This window comes from Neovison vison, chromosome 9 (assembly GCF_020171115.1).
Source record: "Neovison vison isolate M4711 chromosome 9, ASM_NN_V1, whole genome shotgun sequence".
Lineage (NCBI taxonomy): Eukaryota > Metazoa > Chordata > Mammalia > Carnivora > Mustelidae > Neogale > Neogale vison.
The window spans coordinates 4,628,501-4,642,850 of record NC_058099.1 but is presented as its reverse complement, the minus strand read 5'-3'; the positions used below and the strand labels follow the sequence as shown (position 1 = coordinate 4,642,850).

Below are 14,350 nucleotides of genomic sequence, written 5' to 3'. Positions count from 1 at the left end.
TTTTTTCTAAAAGATTTTATTTATTTATTTGAGAGAGCGCAGAGGGACAGGGAGAGGGGGAAGCAGGCTCCCCACTGAGCAGGGAGCCCAATGCGGGCCTTGATCCCAGGACCCTGGGATTATGACCTGAGCCAAAGGCAGAGGCTTCACCACCCGCTTCACCACCTGCGCCCCCAGGCACCTGAGGTGCGCGAGCTTTACTACGTAGGAAACTACACGCTGTGTGCGGGCCAGGTCCAGCTCAGGGCTTGCTTCCGGTGAAGCCCTCTAGGTAAGAACGCTTTAAGGGGGGGCCTGGGTGGCTCAGCTGGTTAAGGGTCTGGCTCTTGATTTTGGCTCGGGTCATGGTCTCAGAGTCCGGCATCACGGCCCCCCACCCCACCCCTTTCAGGCTCCACACTCAGCAGGGAGTCTGCTTTTGGCCCTTGCCCTCTGCCCCTCCCCCTGCTCATTCTCTCTCTCTCTCTCCAATAAACAAAATCTTTAAAAAGTCAAAATGAACAAACACCAAAGAATGTGCAACAGAGACCAAAATACAGCAGAAATCACTGCAGCCTGAGAGGCTTCAAATATGTACTTCGTGGCCCTCGCAGAAGAGCCTGCCTCGGCCTGGAGCTGCACACGACGGCATTTGCAGATGTAAGGACAGACAGCCGGGATTTGCTTCCCGTGGCGCAGGGCAGTGGGTTGAGGTACAGAAGACTGGCCGTGAGCAAACAACTGTGGAAGCTCTGGGACGGGCCTTCACTGTCCTGTCTTTTCCTCTGCAAATGCTTGGAGTTTTTCATCAAAAAATGTAAAACAGGCTGAATGAGGACTAAAAGAGACGGCTTATTTGAGATGTCAGTGTGGTAGTGATAGCCAGTTGCCCCTGCTACCTGGTCTTCCTTATTAACAGAATTTCAGTTGGACATGTCACCAAATTCTGGTCAATGAAATGTGAGTGAATTTTCTAAGGCCTTTGAGGAAGCATCCTTAAATGGAGAAGACACACCTTACTCTCTCTTCCTCCTCGTTGGCTGTAATATAGTCATGATGGATGGAGACTGAGCAGTCATTCTGGACCACGAGGTGGAATCCACGTGCTAAGGATGGCAGGCAGGAAAGCAAGAGGGGACAGGACCACATTCCTGACCACCGTTTGAAAATGTTATTTAGCCTCAGACTCCTTAGCAGACTGTGAACATTTTGTACACGAAGGAGAAATAAAGTTTTATCTTTTAAAAACCAGAATTGTTTTGGATTTTCTTGTAGTCAAACCTAATCCTAACTGATACGGTCAGAAAAATATTTCTTTTGAAGTATTTCTGTTGTAGGTGAAAATTCTAATACAGAGAAACCTCACTGAAGCGGAGCTGGCTGGCTAGAGAGGGGAACCACACCACTGCCAACGATTCCAGGAAGAACCATCACTTCGAGACCCCAGCAGAGGCCCCCGCCACAGGAGGGAATCATGGCTACAGACCCAACAGGGAAGGACGGACGCTGCTTCTCCGACGAGAAATCCACTACCCCAGCAGCTCAGCCAGTGAGGAACCGCCCTTGCCCTCAAGTCTGTTTCTCCAGGGGACTTCGGTCCAGGACAGCCGCTCCCAACGTCCTGTCCATAAAGCCACGCTCCCCTCCTTCCTTTGTTGGACTTGCCTGTGGTTTTGCCGTAGCTTGTATGTCCCGAACTGCAATTCTCTGCTCTTCTCAACTAAACCCATTCTGCTAGTAAAATAATTTTTATTTTTTTAGGTTAACATATACGAAGGGAGTCTGGCGAGGTACACAAGTCCAGTTTTGGGAGTGATGGTTAGACGACGGAACTGCAGGTGTTCCACATTTTCCTCTAAGGCTGTCAGCATTAGAAGGTTTAAAAAAAAAAAAAAGTGTGCGCGTCAGTAGTGTGTGTGTTGGGGGGAGCTGGAGGTCAGGGGAAGAGGCCCTCAGTCTGAGAACCGACAGCCCTGGAAGGTCTGCAGAGAGGACAAAGCGGAGCCCAGGGCGGTGGGCAAGAGACTGCGCTGCAGAGAAGAGAGGAGAAGCTGACAGACGGCAAAGGTAGGGAGAGCTGGGGCGCTGGCCGCAGAAGGAAGACGCGGGTCTCCTGCTGGAGCCCGAGGAGCTCGGCTCCCAACAGCCAGTGCCGGGGAAGCTCGGGCCTTCACATTCCTTCCTCGGGGAGTCACCATCCTCTCTGAGCCTCGGGCCGTGAGCGGAGCACCTGCCTGGGCTAGGTCGGATAGGAACGGCTCTGCCTCTTGACGAGAGACGCGTGGAGAAGAGCCGCACCCACCGTCAAGAACTGGTAAACGCGAGCGTCCCGGGTACTAACGTCTCCACGGCTAACAGTACTCACCACCGCTCACTGGACACCTCGCACTTACCAGCTACTCGATATACATGGTCTTACTCAATCCTTCTTTAGTTCTTCAGGGTAAATATTTAAAAACCTACCTGAAACTCACAGAAGTATCTTGCCCAAGCTTACAGGGCTAACAAGTGACATTTAAATAATAAATTAAATATATTATATAACACAAATATAATAATATGTAATCAATAATATAAATAGTAAACTAAACAAAGTAATCCTGTAAAACACTTCTTTAACCTTTCAAAAAAAAAAAAAAAAAAAGGGTTCCATTTACCAACTGAATGAGTTACTTGAAAGGCGGTGACTCAGTTTAAAGGAACGTGCCAGCACTTCTACAAGTGGGATAAAGACATCCTCAGAAATCTGTTTCGTTTCTGCAGGGCCCTGACCCTCCCACAGCACCAGGACACAGGCTTCTACGGTGTGCTCAGCCTGATGGGACACCCGCAGAGAAGCCGGAGGCCAGCCGGCGTGAGGGCAGGGCACGTGGGAGGCAGCCGAGGGTGATGGGGAGAGCCCAGGCCCTGGGGTCCAGCAGGCCCCGGCATGAGGCAGGACCTTGCCCCTGACCACTGTCGGCCCGAGCCTGCTCCCACGCCTGTGAAGGGGCAATGAGGCCCACGTTCAGAATGGTCATGAGCGTGAGGAGGGAGAAAGCGTCCGCTGCCGGTACTATGAGGCCCCAGCAACACACGCCAACAGCACAGTGTCTGGACTGCCGCTGTGGCCTGGGCTGATCTGAACCCCTAAAGCTTCCAGGACTAAGCCAACTCCTGCACTACCCTCTGCCTTTGGCCTGTCTCTCCCTCTGGGAAGAATCACTGACCACCCTAAAAAAGGAAGGTCTCCCCAAAAGCCAAGTAAGACCATGTGCCATTTTTGCTTTTATAACACTCATCCTAGTTACAATTACAGATTACGACCTCTGTTGTCCCCCTCTTCCGACATAAGCGGCATCAGGTCCGGGACTGTCCCCGTCTTACCACTACATGCCCGACGCCATCACACGGCCTGGCGCACAGGCGGTTTTCGATAAATGCTTCCCGAGTAAATGAAACGGAACTGAATTCACAGAGCTCATCACCTACAGAGTCTTCGTTCTGGGTTAAGTATTTTAAGAACAACTGAGGAAAAGTTACTTGTTTCCAGACACAGATGCGTTCATAATCTGTCAGTTTCTCTCTCTTCCTCTCTCACTGGTTAATTTGAGAAATCAGAAATGTGTCTTTTAGACATGTCTTTCAATGGACACTGTGGTGGTTTAATGATTCCATAACAGAAACTGACTTGGGAACGTGACAAAGCTCTACACACAGAAACTCCACCTCCTCTGTTTCGGGCATTCTGACTCATTCCGCGCATCTCATTATAATGCAGCAGTAGGAAACCTGAACAATGTCACCTGCAGAATAACAACTTTCAATAACAGCATTTCCAGAAGCCCGGACAGGAAGAGCCAGGGCTGGGCGAGCCAGATCTCTACAGACTCTGAGGAAGCATGGACCCAGGTCACGTCTCCTTCTGCCCTGCCGGCCTCCGAGAGCTGCGGGGAAGATTCCGTGGATCACTATGTCTGAATGCACTCCAAAATCTGGACGGTGACAAAGGTCTTGCACAACAGCCACAACGGGCTATACCCTGAAGTCTCACTGGCCAAAACAGACGACGTGGGACCTCATAAACCTCGGGGAAAGAAGAGGGCCTGGAGCCATCAGAGGAGACTTGCTGCCACCCAGCCAAGCCTCCCTCTAGGTGAACTCCATGACGCTCCCAGCAGACGTGGCAGCTCCTTCCCTAGAGCTGGAGGCAGGGAGCCACCAAGACCTCCCCAATCGACACGGTTCACTCTGGAGCAATTCAAAACATTAAGCAATGCTTTCTTAGCCTTTCCTCTACTGTTTTTACCATGTGTGGGGGGCTCCTTATTCTACTCTCCAGAATCAGAGGAGGCAGCTTTTAGGAATCCGATAGCAGGGTTGAGCGGAGAAAGCACTTTTTACGGACCTCAGCTACAGTTTTGGACTGAAGGGTGTAGAAAGGAGGATGACATGGCTACTTTTTTTTTAATTCCCCAAGCCAAGAGATTAGTTTCTAAAGCATACACTCAGCACCACAAAATTAGAAAAAAGAAAAAAAAAAAAAGAAAGCAGTTACAGTCTGAGTGCTTAGTGTGTGCCAGTCTTTGTTCTAAAACCTTTTATGTAGAAACTAATTTAATACTTCCCACAACCCTAGGATATAAGGCACTATTATTATACCCATTTTATAGACGAGTTAATTAAGGTACAAAGTCTTTGAGTAAATTGCTCAACTTCACAGACTAGTAAGGAGTGAACTTGGGATTCAAACCCAGCCAGGCCCCAGACTAGCCCTCTTTCCACTACATAATAAGGCCTCACAAAATAGCAGGGTCTCTACTTTCCCACTGCTCACAGCCCTAATCCTGACTCAAAGGCCCTCACCCACTTCATGCTTAATATCCAGCCTTGCTCCTCACCCACTAGGACTTATTGTCTCTAAATCAGAGTTTGTCCCACGGACCCCAATTCCAGACTCTCTACGGCCTTCACCTCCCACCTTAACTGTAATTCACAATTTCCCACCATGCTGTTTCTACTTCCCTGGCTAGTAAAGTCACAGACTGCAACAAGGATTTCAGATCCAGACAGTTTCACTTCTTACTCATCTCAATCCCGCTTTTCTACCAAGAATCCCAGAAGTTCTTATAACATGAAAAGATAGCGACTGACCTGCTGAGAATTTTGCAAAAACAATTTCCTCTGCCTTTTGTCTAGCCAGCAAGCAAGCACAGCCAGAGCTGTAATATAAAGACTCACTGAAGATTTAATATGTGCTCAATAAAGTCTGACTGCTTCCGGCAGCCTTTCCAGCCACGGAGACGAGCACTCCATTAGCACTTACATTGCTGTGAGAGCCATCTGACCAGAGAGAAGCGAGCGGCTATGGGACAGAGCAGTACACCCACACCGGAGACGCTGGGAGACGTGGTTCCAAGGTGTTCGGTTCGGGAACAAGGTCTTGTGTGACAGACGCCAGCAGGGAGGCTGCCCGGCGCTTGCGTCCTACCTTTACACCGTCCAGCACAGCCTTGATGACTCCCTTCACGGTGGTCACAGCCTCTTTATCTTCTGAGTTCACACCTTCTAGCATCACTTGGTCAGACCAACGGATGAGGTTGGCGAGACTTTGGTACACTCGGCTATGGCAGGAGGAGAGGGCTGAGCTGGGGGGCAGAGAAGAGTTTGTAAAGAAAATTAAACGTCTAAAGCGACCCTCACCTGAAGCGACTGTTTAGTCCAGTTTCTCGGGGACGAGGGCATGTTTCTCCATCTGTCTTTAAGAGCCACACCCCCTTTTTGTAACACCCCCCACCCCTGGGGACCTAGGCCCTTACATCCCACAAATGCCATACGGAGCTTTATATTCTAGTCTGTTATAAAATCTTTTCACTTCCCAAATGGAACATAGGAAAATTCCACCATGAGTTTTTATACTTCTTCAAACTTCACACCCCAAGAGAGTCCGATCTCTGTCAAAGAGTGCCCCCTCCTCCCCTCCTCCTCGCTGCTAATCACTGGTCAAAGCACTGTAGGAGTCTTGTTTTCCAGCAGACTGACACGTTTCATGCGTCACAGGGAGCCCCCAGGCAGGATCCGTTATGCAGCAGCCTCTAGACGCGAGCTCCGACAGGCCTGTACGTCACTAGAACCCCCTCTCCGGGCTCGGCCCCATCATCCCTGCGGTTACTCCGCGGCAGACACGCCAGAGCAGCGCACTAAGAGCGTTTCAAGACGGCCGATGAGAGGCAAGGAGGCCCGTGGTGGGGGAGGCGTCAACTGCACCCTGCGATTACCCCACACACGCAGCGCAGGGCCCGGAGACTCCTGGACGCCTCAATGACTGGGGAGGGGACGCCCCAATGTAGACTTTTAAAGTTTTTATTTACTTGACACAGAGAGACACAGCGAGAGAGGGAACACAAGCAGGGGGAGTGGGAGAAGGAGAAGCAGGCTCCCCGCCAAGCAGGGAGTCCAATGCGGGGCTTGACCCCAGGACCCTGGGATCATGAGCTGAGCCAAAGGGAGGCGCTTAACAACTGAGCCACCCAGGTGCCCCAGATCTCCTACACATTTTTAGGTAACTAAAGATAATTTTCTCTAGGAATATGGAAAGGATTATTTTTCCATTTTAAATATTATATACTATAAGAGAGGAAGAGCAAAACTATGGAAGATTTGGGGGAGGCCCCTTTCTCCACTTAAAAAAGCAGCAGGGGGAGAAAAAGAATGAGGTAGACATTTAGAAGCCAAAGACAGAATTTTGAGAAAAAGATATAATATTGTAAGATATGATTAAAACAGGTTCTAAAAGGGCACCCAGGTGGCTCAGCAGGTTAAGTGCCTGCCTTTGGCTCAGGTCATGATCCCAGGGTCCTGGAATCCAGCCCCGCATTGGCTCCCTGCTTCTCCTCTTCCCTGCCCACCTCCTGCCCCCACCCCGTGCTTACACTCTCAAATAAATAAATAAAATCTCAAAAAAAACCCACCCCACAAAAAACAAACCCAAAACCAAAAAAACCCAAACAGGTTGTAAAAACAAAGCTATTTCAAACAAAAACCTGAACCAAACAAGGCTCTGGCGAGAAGTTCAGTATCAGGCAGGAAGGAAAAAACGACAACTTCCATCTAGCCAGGCATTCCACTCGGTGCATGTTCCAACAGGAGAGACCGAACAGCCAGAAAGAACGGAAGGCGGCTCCTCGGGTCCCATCAGAAACGAGAACAGTTTACCAAAGGGCCTGAGAGAGCCGGGGCTTGGCTGCCTCACAGAGTAGCAGGAGTAACAAGCGTCTGCTGGACCCACTCTCTTGGGAAGGAGGGTGGTGGGAGGGAGACAAGAACTCAGTCTTCCCTGGGGTGGGACGTGAGGTGGCGCCATCCTGTGGGGGTGGGGTGGGGTGTGTGTGCGCGCGCGTGCACAGCCAGCAGGTGTGTGGGTGTGAGTGTGTGTGCGCGCGCATGCACAGCCAGCAGGTGTGTGGGTGTGGGTGTGGGTGTGTGCGCGCACGTGCACAGCCAGCAGGTGTGTGGGTATGAGTGTGTGTGTGCGCGCGCGTGCACAACCAGCAGGTGTGTGTGTGTGTGCGCGCGCGCGCGTGCACAGCCAGCAGGTATGTGGGTGTGAGTGTGTGTGCGCGCGCGTGCACAGCCAGCAGGTATGTGGGTGTGAGTGTGTGTGCGCGCGCGTGCACAGCCAGCAGGTATGTGGGTGTGAGTGTGTGTGCGCGCGCGTGCACAGCCAGCAGGTATGTGGGTGTGAGTGTGTGTGCGCGCGCGTGCACAGCCAGCAGGTGTGTGTGTGTGTGTGTGTGTGTGTGCGCGCGCGCGCGTGCACAGCCAGCACTCCTCCTCACTTCAGGCAGGGCCAGGTGAGGGCTCTGTGAACAAAGACTGCCGCCTTCTGCCAAAGCGCCCCTGGGGGATCCCACCAAAGCACCAACCACACTGCTGAACTACTGGCCAGGATAAGCCAAAAAGGAGGCAGAGAGACACTCTTCCGTAACAACTTCTAGCTGCACCGAATGGCAACGCTTCCCTGAAAGCATCTGACAAATCTGGCAACTGTGTTACCTTGGAAGCAGAATATTCCTGTGTCAGGGGCTAAGACACTCAGAGAGAAGGGGGGTCCTGGACTGTGACCATGTCCAGTGGACCCGTGGCCGGTCTGCTTCGGAAACAGAGCGGAGTCGTGCACACTGAAGGCCAGCACCGATCCAGACGCCCCACCGCGCGGGAGAAGCCTCCGGGCGCTGCTCTCACTCAGCGGCACAGGGGCCTGTTCCAAGGCTGGTCCACCACTGTCCCAGCACCCTAGGGGAGGGCGACCGAGACCCCGCCAGCTAGGACCCGCCTCACGGAGAAAGCTCAGGGAAGAAGGCAGGAAAGCACCTTCCCAGGTTATAAACTGCACTGAGAGGAATGACAGGATGGAAGAAATCGAAGAGGAAACTTCGAAGAAGAGCTATCAAGGCGACCAAGAAAAATATCAGTTGGTTTTACAAGAATTTCAGGAGGAAAAGTCCTGGAAGTGGGATCAGCCCAAGGACTACCTGAGGAAAGTCCTCGCTCATCACACCCACATCCAGGCGTTTGCTTCCCTCCAGGAAACGGTTCTAGACATTTTATCGCTAGTTCGTCAATTACAAAATACCTATAAAAATCCCCATAGACCAAAAAAAAAAAAAAAAGAGACCCCAAACCAGTGTGCCATCATCGCTTGATCCATTCCTCCCGTGCTGGCGCGTCCAGAAGGGAACCGCCCGGGTCCAGGAGCAACAGCGCCAACAGCCGCACACGCTCAGCACGGTTCGCTCGACCCCCCGGAGAGGCTCAACGCCTGAGCCCCGATTGCCCACAGCCCCTCCGTCGGGACCCAGAGTGGCCACGCTGTGCGCTACACGACTGCCGTGTCTCCTCCCGTGTCTCCTACCTGTGCCCACCAGCCTCAGGCCCTTGCCTTTCCTGCTCCCCTGCCCCGAAGGTCTGTCCAATTCCGACTTTCCTTCAGGCCCTGCCCCAGCATCTCCTGCTCTGGCAAGTTCCACTGGACCACGGACTCTCCTCTAACTCTCCCTCTTTCAAATCCCAACAGACCTTCCATTTGGTACCATAAAATTAGCACCTTATCACGTGTGGGAAAGTTGATTTTTTCCACAGGATTCTAACTCTCCCGCGGTAGGGACCATCTCACAGGTAGAGGTGCAGGAGAACAGGGCATAAAAAGCGAAGCCATCTACACATCTGACCCTAGCACCCTTGAGGCACACTGCCTCGGAGGAGAACCGTGTGGGGCCCTCTACGAGCTGGGCACGGGGCTCACTACCAGGGAGACACAGTCCTCGGTCTGGAGGTCAGCACACAAAGCACTCCGTGGGGCGGGGGGGCAACTGAGCAGGGCACGCCGAGACCCTCAGGTTCCTCCTCGGGGACAGCAGCAAGGCCTGGAGAAGTGAGAATAGCAGCAAGGCAAAGCCTTACCAACGTTTTCTCCGCCACCAGCTGGCCCGAAGAGTATAATCTGCAGGGGGCAGCTGGGACCCCAGGGCCAAAGCCCTAGGGCAGAGAGCTTCTTGGAAATAAAGACACTGCTTGCACTATCTCCCAGAAGAAACTACCAAGTTCTGAAAGGGGTTCATAAAAGCTCAGTCTCACTGGGCTCTATGAACAGGAAACCATCTCAAGGAGCTGAAAACAGAGATGCGTTGATCCTGAGCAGGTACCAGAAAAGAAACAAAGCAAGCAGGCATCTGACAGCCTCTCAAAGGAAAAGCGCCTGCGAGGCTCTCACATGCGATTACATTTAATATTCCTTTCCTAACAACAGAGACAGGAGCAAGCTGCTCCCAGCCTTTAAGGGGAAAATGCACTCTAGCAGGAGAAGCGTTCCTCCACGAAAGCTCCCTGGGAAGAAGGCAGACTCCACGCCACACACCTGGCTTCCAGGGGCTCCGGGCACTGTCTAGGAGATCCTGGCTTGACACAGTGGAATGTCTCATGAATCCATGCTCAAATGGGATTCTTCTCTCTTTTGGCCTAAGCAGCTAAGCAGTCGAGGTTTCTACCAGGCTAGGTATTAGTAAGATTTCATGCTCCCATACACCCAAGGAAGGGTACTAGCTATGTGTCGTGTCCAAGTCTCAGCGTGATTACTGCCAATGACGCGAGGCAAAGACACCACCACACACTTACCTGCGGCTACATCCCTCCCAAGGCAAGAGATCTCCCTCAGTGTCAAGGCCTCATGAGCCACAACCACCTCAACCTTGGGAGAGCATCAAGTCATAGCTGTGGAGGGGGGGGAGAGGGCCCCCTTCCCCTCCCAACATTCTCCCCAATCCCTAGAAGCCTGGAGTTTGAAGTGTCCCCAAACCAAGACACCCGTAGGCCTCCCTCTCGCTCTGACACAGCCAAGGACTTTGGCGCCACTCACCTGTGCTGAGTTCGAGGATCGCTCTGCACCAGCGGTAAGATGGCCTCCAGCACCTTGCTGGCGGACCCTGGAAGCATCTCCAGGACCTTCTTATCAATAGCCATCTTGTCCACAATGGTCTTAAAGTAGCGCAAGGCACTAACAACTTCCTTCTCTTTCTCTTCCAGCCAGCTCAGGTTCTGAAAGGAAATGTTAAGCATAAGGAGGGAGGAGAGAGATTAAAGGGAGCTATTTTGAGAAAAATAAAGTATGATTTCCTATAAACTAGACTGACACTGGTGCAAACAGAAAAGGCTTCTTGCTGCAGAAACCAAGCCAAATGACCTTCTAAGGACTGCAATCAGGATACAGAGGCTAGGCTTGAAGGAAGGAAAAGGGAGCTTGCCCCAAGAAAGTTCACCGAGCTCCTCCTGCATTCCCTTCCTCGTACAGACTGACGTGGCCTGAGATCTTAAAATGGCTTCTCCTGCTCTACCTCACTGAGATATCACCGCTCATCTCATTACGTGTAGGGAGGACTAATTTGCTCACAGCTGTAGAAGCTTAGAAAACCAACAGTTAGATCTCCTCCGGGTGCTTATCTATCCAGTAAATCAAATCCAGAGATCCCAGGCCTTTCAAAGACCTGAGGGACTATGCAAGATGGGCGGAGGCATTTGTGTTCAAAACCTGTCTTCCCAGGACCCCTCACTGGAGTCCCACACTCAACCCAAAGAGACAGCCCCCTCTCAATGACATGACATGGCTCTCTCAAAGGGTCTAGAAGCCCCAGGGTTAGAAGCGGTGGATGCGCTGGGGTGAGCAGGTGGCAGTGATACAGTCGCTGCTCGGGCGGCAAACGAGAACAGCGCCCGGTCCCTCTGCTCCCGCCGAAAGCCCAGCTAAGAGGAAAACAACATACAGAGCCCTACGCTTACCAGCATTCAAATTCTCATGCCCAAATCTTTTCTCTACGACTACAGGATACCTCGAATCCACAGTCAGTGGGCACACACGCACCTCGGTTCCTTTCCCTAGCCTCCCTCTCTATTGGCCCTAATGTTAGCAACCCAGGTCCCGGCAGGCTGGCAGGGAAGGGAGATCAAGGGCCATCTATAAAATAGATGCCCTAGCCAAGTGAAACCGGTTACATGTTCAGTGCAAATTACGATGGCTGTATAGGAGGAAAATTGCCACCTGTGGGCTCTTTGGCGTCCAGTGAATACATTAATAAAAGCAACTAAGGGCAAGAAGAACATCCTAGAAAAAGCTGATTTAAAAAATAATCTGTAAATAGATAAATCACATATAACAAGAAGTAATTATGATTCGGAACACTAGCTCTCTTCTTAAACGATGGGGAATGTCAGTGTAAATTTATTTAAGTTGCCATGTTTAATGAATGGGAATATCAAAAGACAAATATACAAATGGGATCAAGAAGTAAACAGCTTCTTTGGTGAGGCAACTTCCACCCTCAATGGGGTACTTCCCCAAAGGTGGTCTGTAGACCCCAAGGATGATGTTTTCTAAGGGGAGGGGCACCCCTTCCCCACCCCCATCACTGGCCCCTTTACCCTCACCTTTTCTCCTTTTTTTCTTTTTTTTAACAATCGGACACATTTATTCACTGTATGTTTCCAAGAATTCAGGCTCTTGTTTCCCACCTCATGGACCTCATGGAGATAGGAGCTTTCTGCTCTGCCACTGCCCGCTGGGGCCAGGAAGGACGTGACTATGAAGGAACCACACCCAGACATCAGTGTGACTGAAACCCCGGCTGGCCAGTCTGGCTAGAGGGCCCTGACCACGGCCCTGCCCATCTCAGCACACCAGGACATGTCTGGAGCCAGGGATGGTGAAAGATGGGGAGGAGGCAGCAAACATCATGAGAAAATGTGTCATCAGGTTTGCCAGGGAGAAAGGGGCTGACCTGGAGATGGGGGCACCCAAAAGGGGCAGGAGGGCACTTCTGAGCACAAAGAATCTTCCGGTGCTTTGCAGAGATCAAATGAGCCATCGAAGCGCCAGCCTGCGCCGCACTCCTGCTAAGGGAGCCGACAACTTAGCAGCGTCAGGTCCCACCCGCTGGGCGTCCTGCCAGCTGTGCTCCCAGAACCATCGGCCTCCAAGCAGGGTCCGCCCGCAGCCCCTCCGCCTCTGAACAGCTCCGCGCCTCGCAAACGCAGCCGGCGGTCAGAGAGTTTACAGGGAGACTCCCGGACGGAGCTCGTGCTAGAGCTGGGAACCCAAAGCCTTGGCTCTGCTGACGTCACCTGGCTGTACCGGGGCGTCCCCTCCTGCTCTGGGGGAAGACGCCACCGTCCATCCACAAACCTGGCAACTGCCTGAGGGTCGAGGTGCTGGGCTTGAGGTCCACTGGCTTCAGGCTCATCTGCAAAACAGGGAGGCTAATCCCTAACCTGGGTGACCTACAGAGCCTGATACGGGGCAGTGAGCGAGAAAACACGTGGAAGTAGTTCATAAAATAAAACCAGATTTTGATGGAGAAAACTTGGGCCAGAGCCTAGACTCTGTATATGAACAATAAAGAAGCTTTTGCACACAGTTACAGTGAGGAGTAAACACAACAGCGTGTAGAATCACCCAGGACAGGGCCTGGGCAAAGAGAGACCCCGGGGAAGCGGCAGATGAATCCGAATCTGTGACCTCCTGAGCTGCAGTTCCCCGGTATTTAAACAGGGAATGCTGGGGCACCCAGCTGGCCCGGGCAGTAGGGCATGCGACTCATGATCTCAGGGTCATGAGTTCAAGCCCCACGTTGGGTGTGGAATCTAGTTTAAAAAAAGTAAAAATAAAATCAACACAGAATGTCATGCATATAAACTGCGATTAAAATGAGAACATATATGGAAATATTCTCTAAGAGGTAAGAGAGCTAGTAAGTAATCATGAATGATGAGAGCCAGTGACAAAAGTATTTTCAGATTTCTCCAACAGCATCTTGTAAGTTCACACATGTTGGCAGACTCGCCAACACTTCTACTTCTGCCTGTGGGCTTCTGCTAATCAGGTGTGTACTCACAAGGTCTTGGGCAGCTGACTTGGGGCAGAGCAGGGTGATTCAACCCTTCTTAAAGGATGACAACCAACAACTGGAGGAACTCTCTTCCCCGGGTGAAGATCGTACCTACAGCCCCTGCCACAGGACGGGCTCTCAGCCGCAGCATTACGGACATCTTGCAGCGGATAACCCGCTGCCGCAGGGGGGCTGGACTGTGTGCGACGTTCACCAGCATCCCCGGCTTCTACCCACCAGACTCAGCAGCACCTGCTTTACCAGCCTAGTGCTGACAACCAAAAATGTCTCTAGACACTGCCAATGTCCCCTGGGATTTGCAGGAACTCACCCTGAGTGAAGGACACTTTCACACTGAATGTGCCCCCGTGCCATCTCTCGGGGAGATGAAGAAAGGGGGAACCGCTCCAAGAACGGAGTGGAGAGACAGTCTCTTATCAGAGGGGACCAGCAGGACACAGCTGCTCTACCCCGGGCTGCCTGCGCTACACCACCCAGCCAAGGACACTGCTTGGGGTTGTTGTTTTTGGTTTGTTTTTTAACCAAACTCCGCCCCAAGAGGTTGCTGAACCAGAAAATGACTGTGCTGCACACCAAGTCTTCTACTTTCCTACTCTGCTGCGGTCCACGGTTTCATCAATCTGTCAAACAACCAACACTTGACCTTCTTCAGCCTCCTTTGGGAATAGGATTATTCAACAAGAGACTTTTGGACTTCAGACTTTGATGTTCTCCACTTTTAACTAGAATTTTACAATATTCTGGTGAAAACAAAAACAAAAATATAGGTACACTCCACGAGTCAAGGCCTACGTGTCTACGTAATGGGGCAGCATCTGCCGGCGGTGTCCAAGTGCAGGTGTGACATGCACCGGAGTGTTTGTCTATGGGCTTCCTTTTATTTTACATTACTACGGTTAATTCTGCTTCTCTGTTTCGTGTGTGAGTTGCCATCTGGA

At 51.7% G+C, this 14,350-nt stretch overlaps 1 protein-coding gene across 10 annotated transcripts in view; it reads right to left on the bottom strand.

The window, feature by feature from the left end:
* RAPGEF1 (Rap guanine nucleotide exchange factor 1) overlaps positions 1 to 14,350 on the bottom strand; it is a 135,059-nt gene that overhangs the window by 50,971 nt on the left and 69,738 nt on the right. For all 10 annotated transcript variants that reach the window (XM_044264633.1, XM_044264640.1, XM_044264641.1 and 7 more), the window contains 2 exons: positions 10,373 to 10,551; positions 5,450 to 5,606 (listed from right to left, as the gene is read on the bottom strand). In XM_044264633.1, coding sequence (XP_044120568.1) covers positions 5,450 to 5,606; positions 10,373 to 10,551 — 336 coding nt within the window. The remainder of the gene's footprint in view (positions 1 to 5,449; positions 5,607 to 10,372; positions 10,552 to 14,350) is intronic.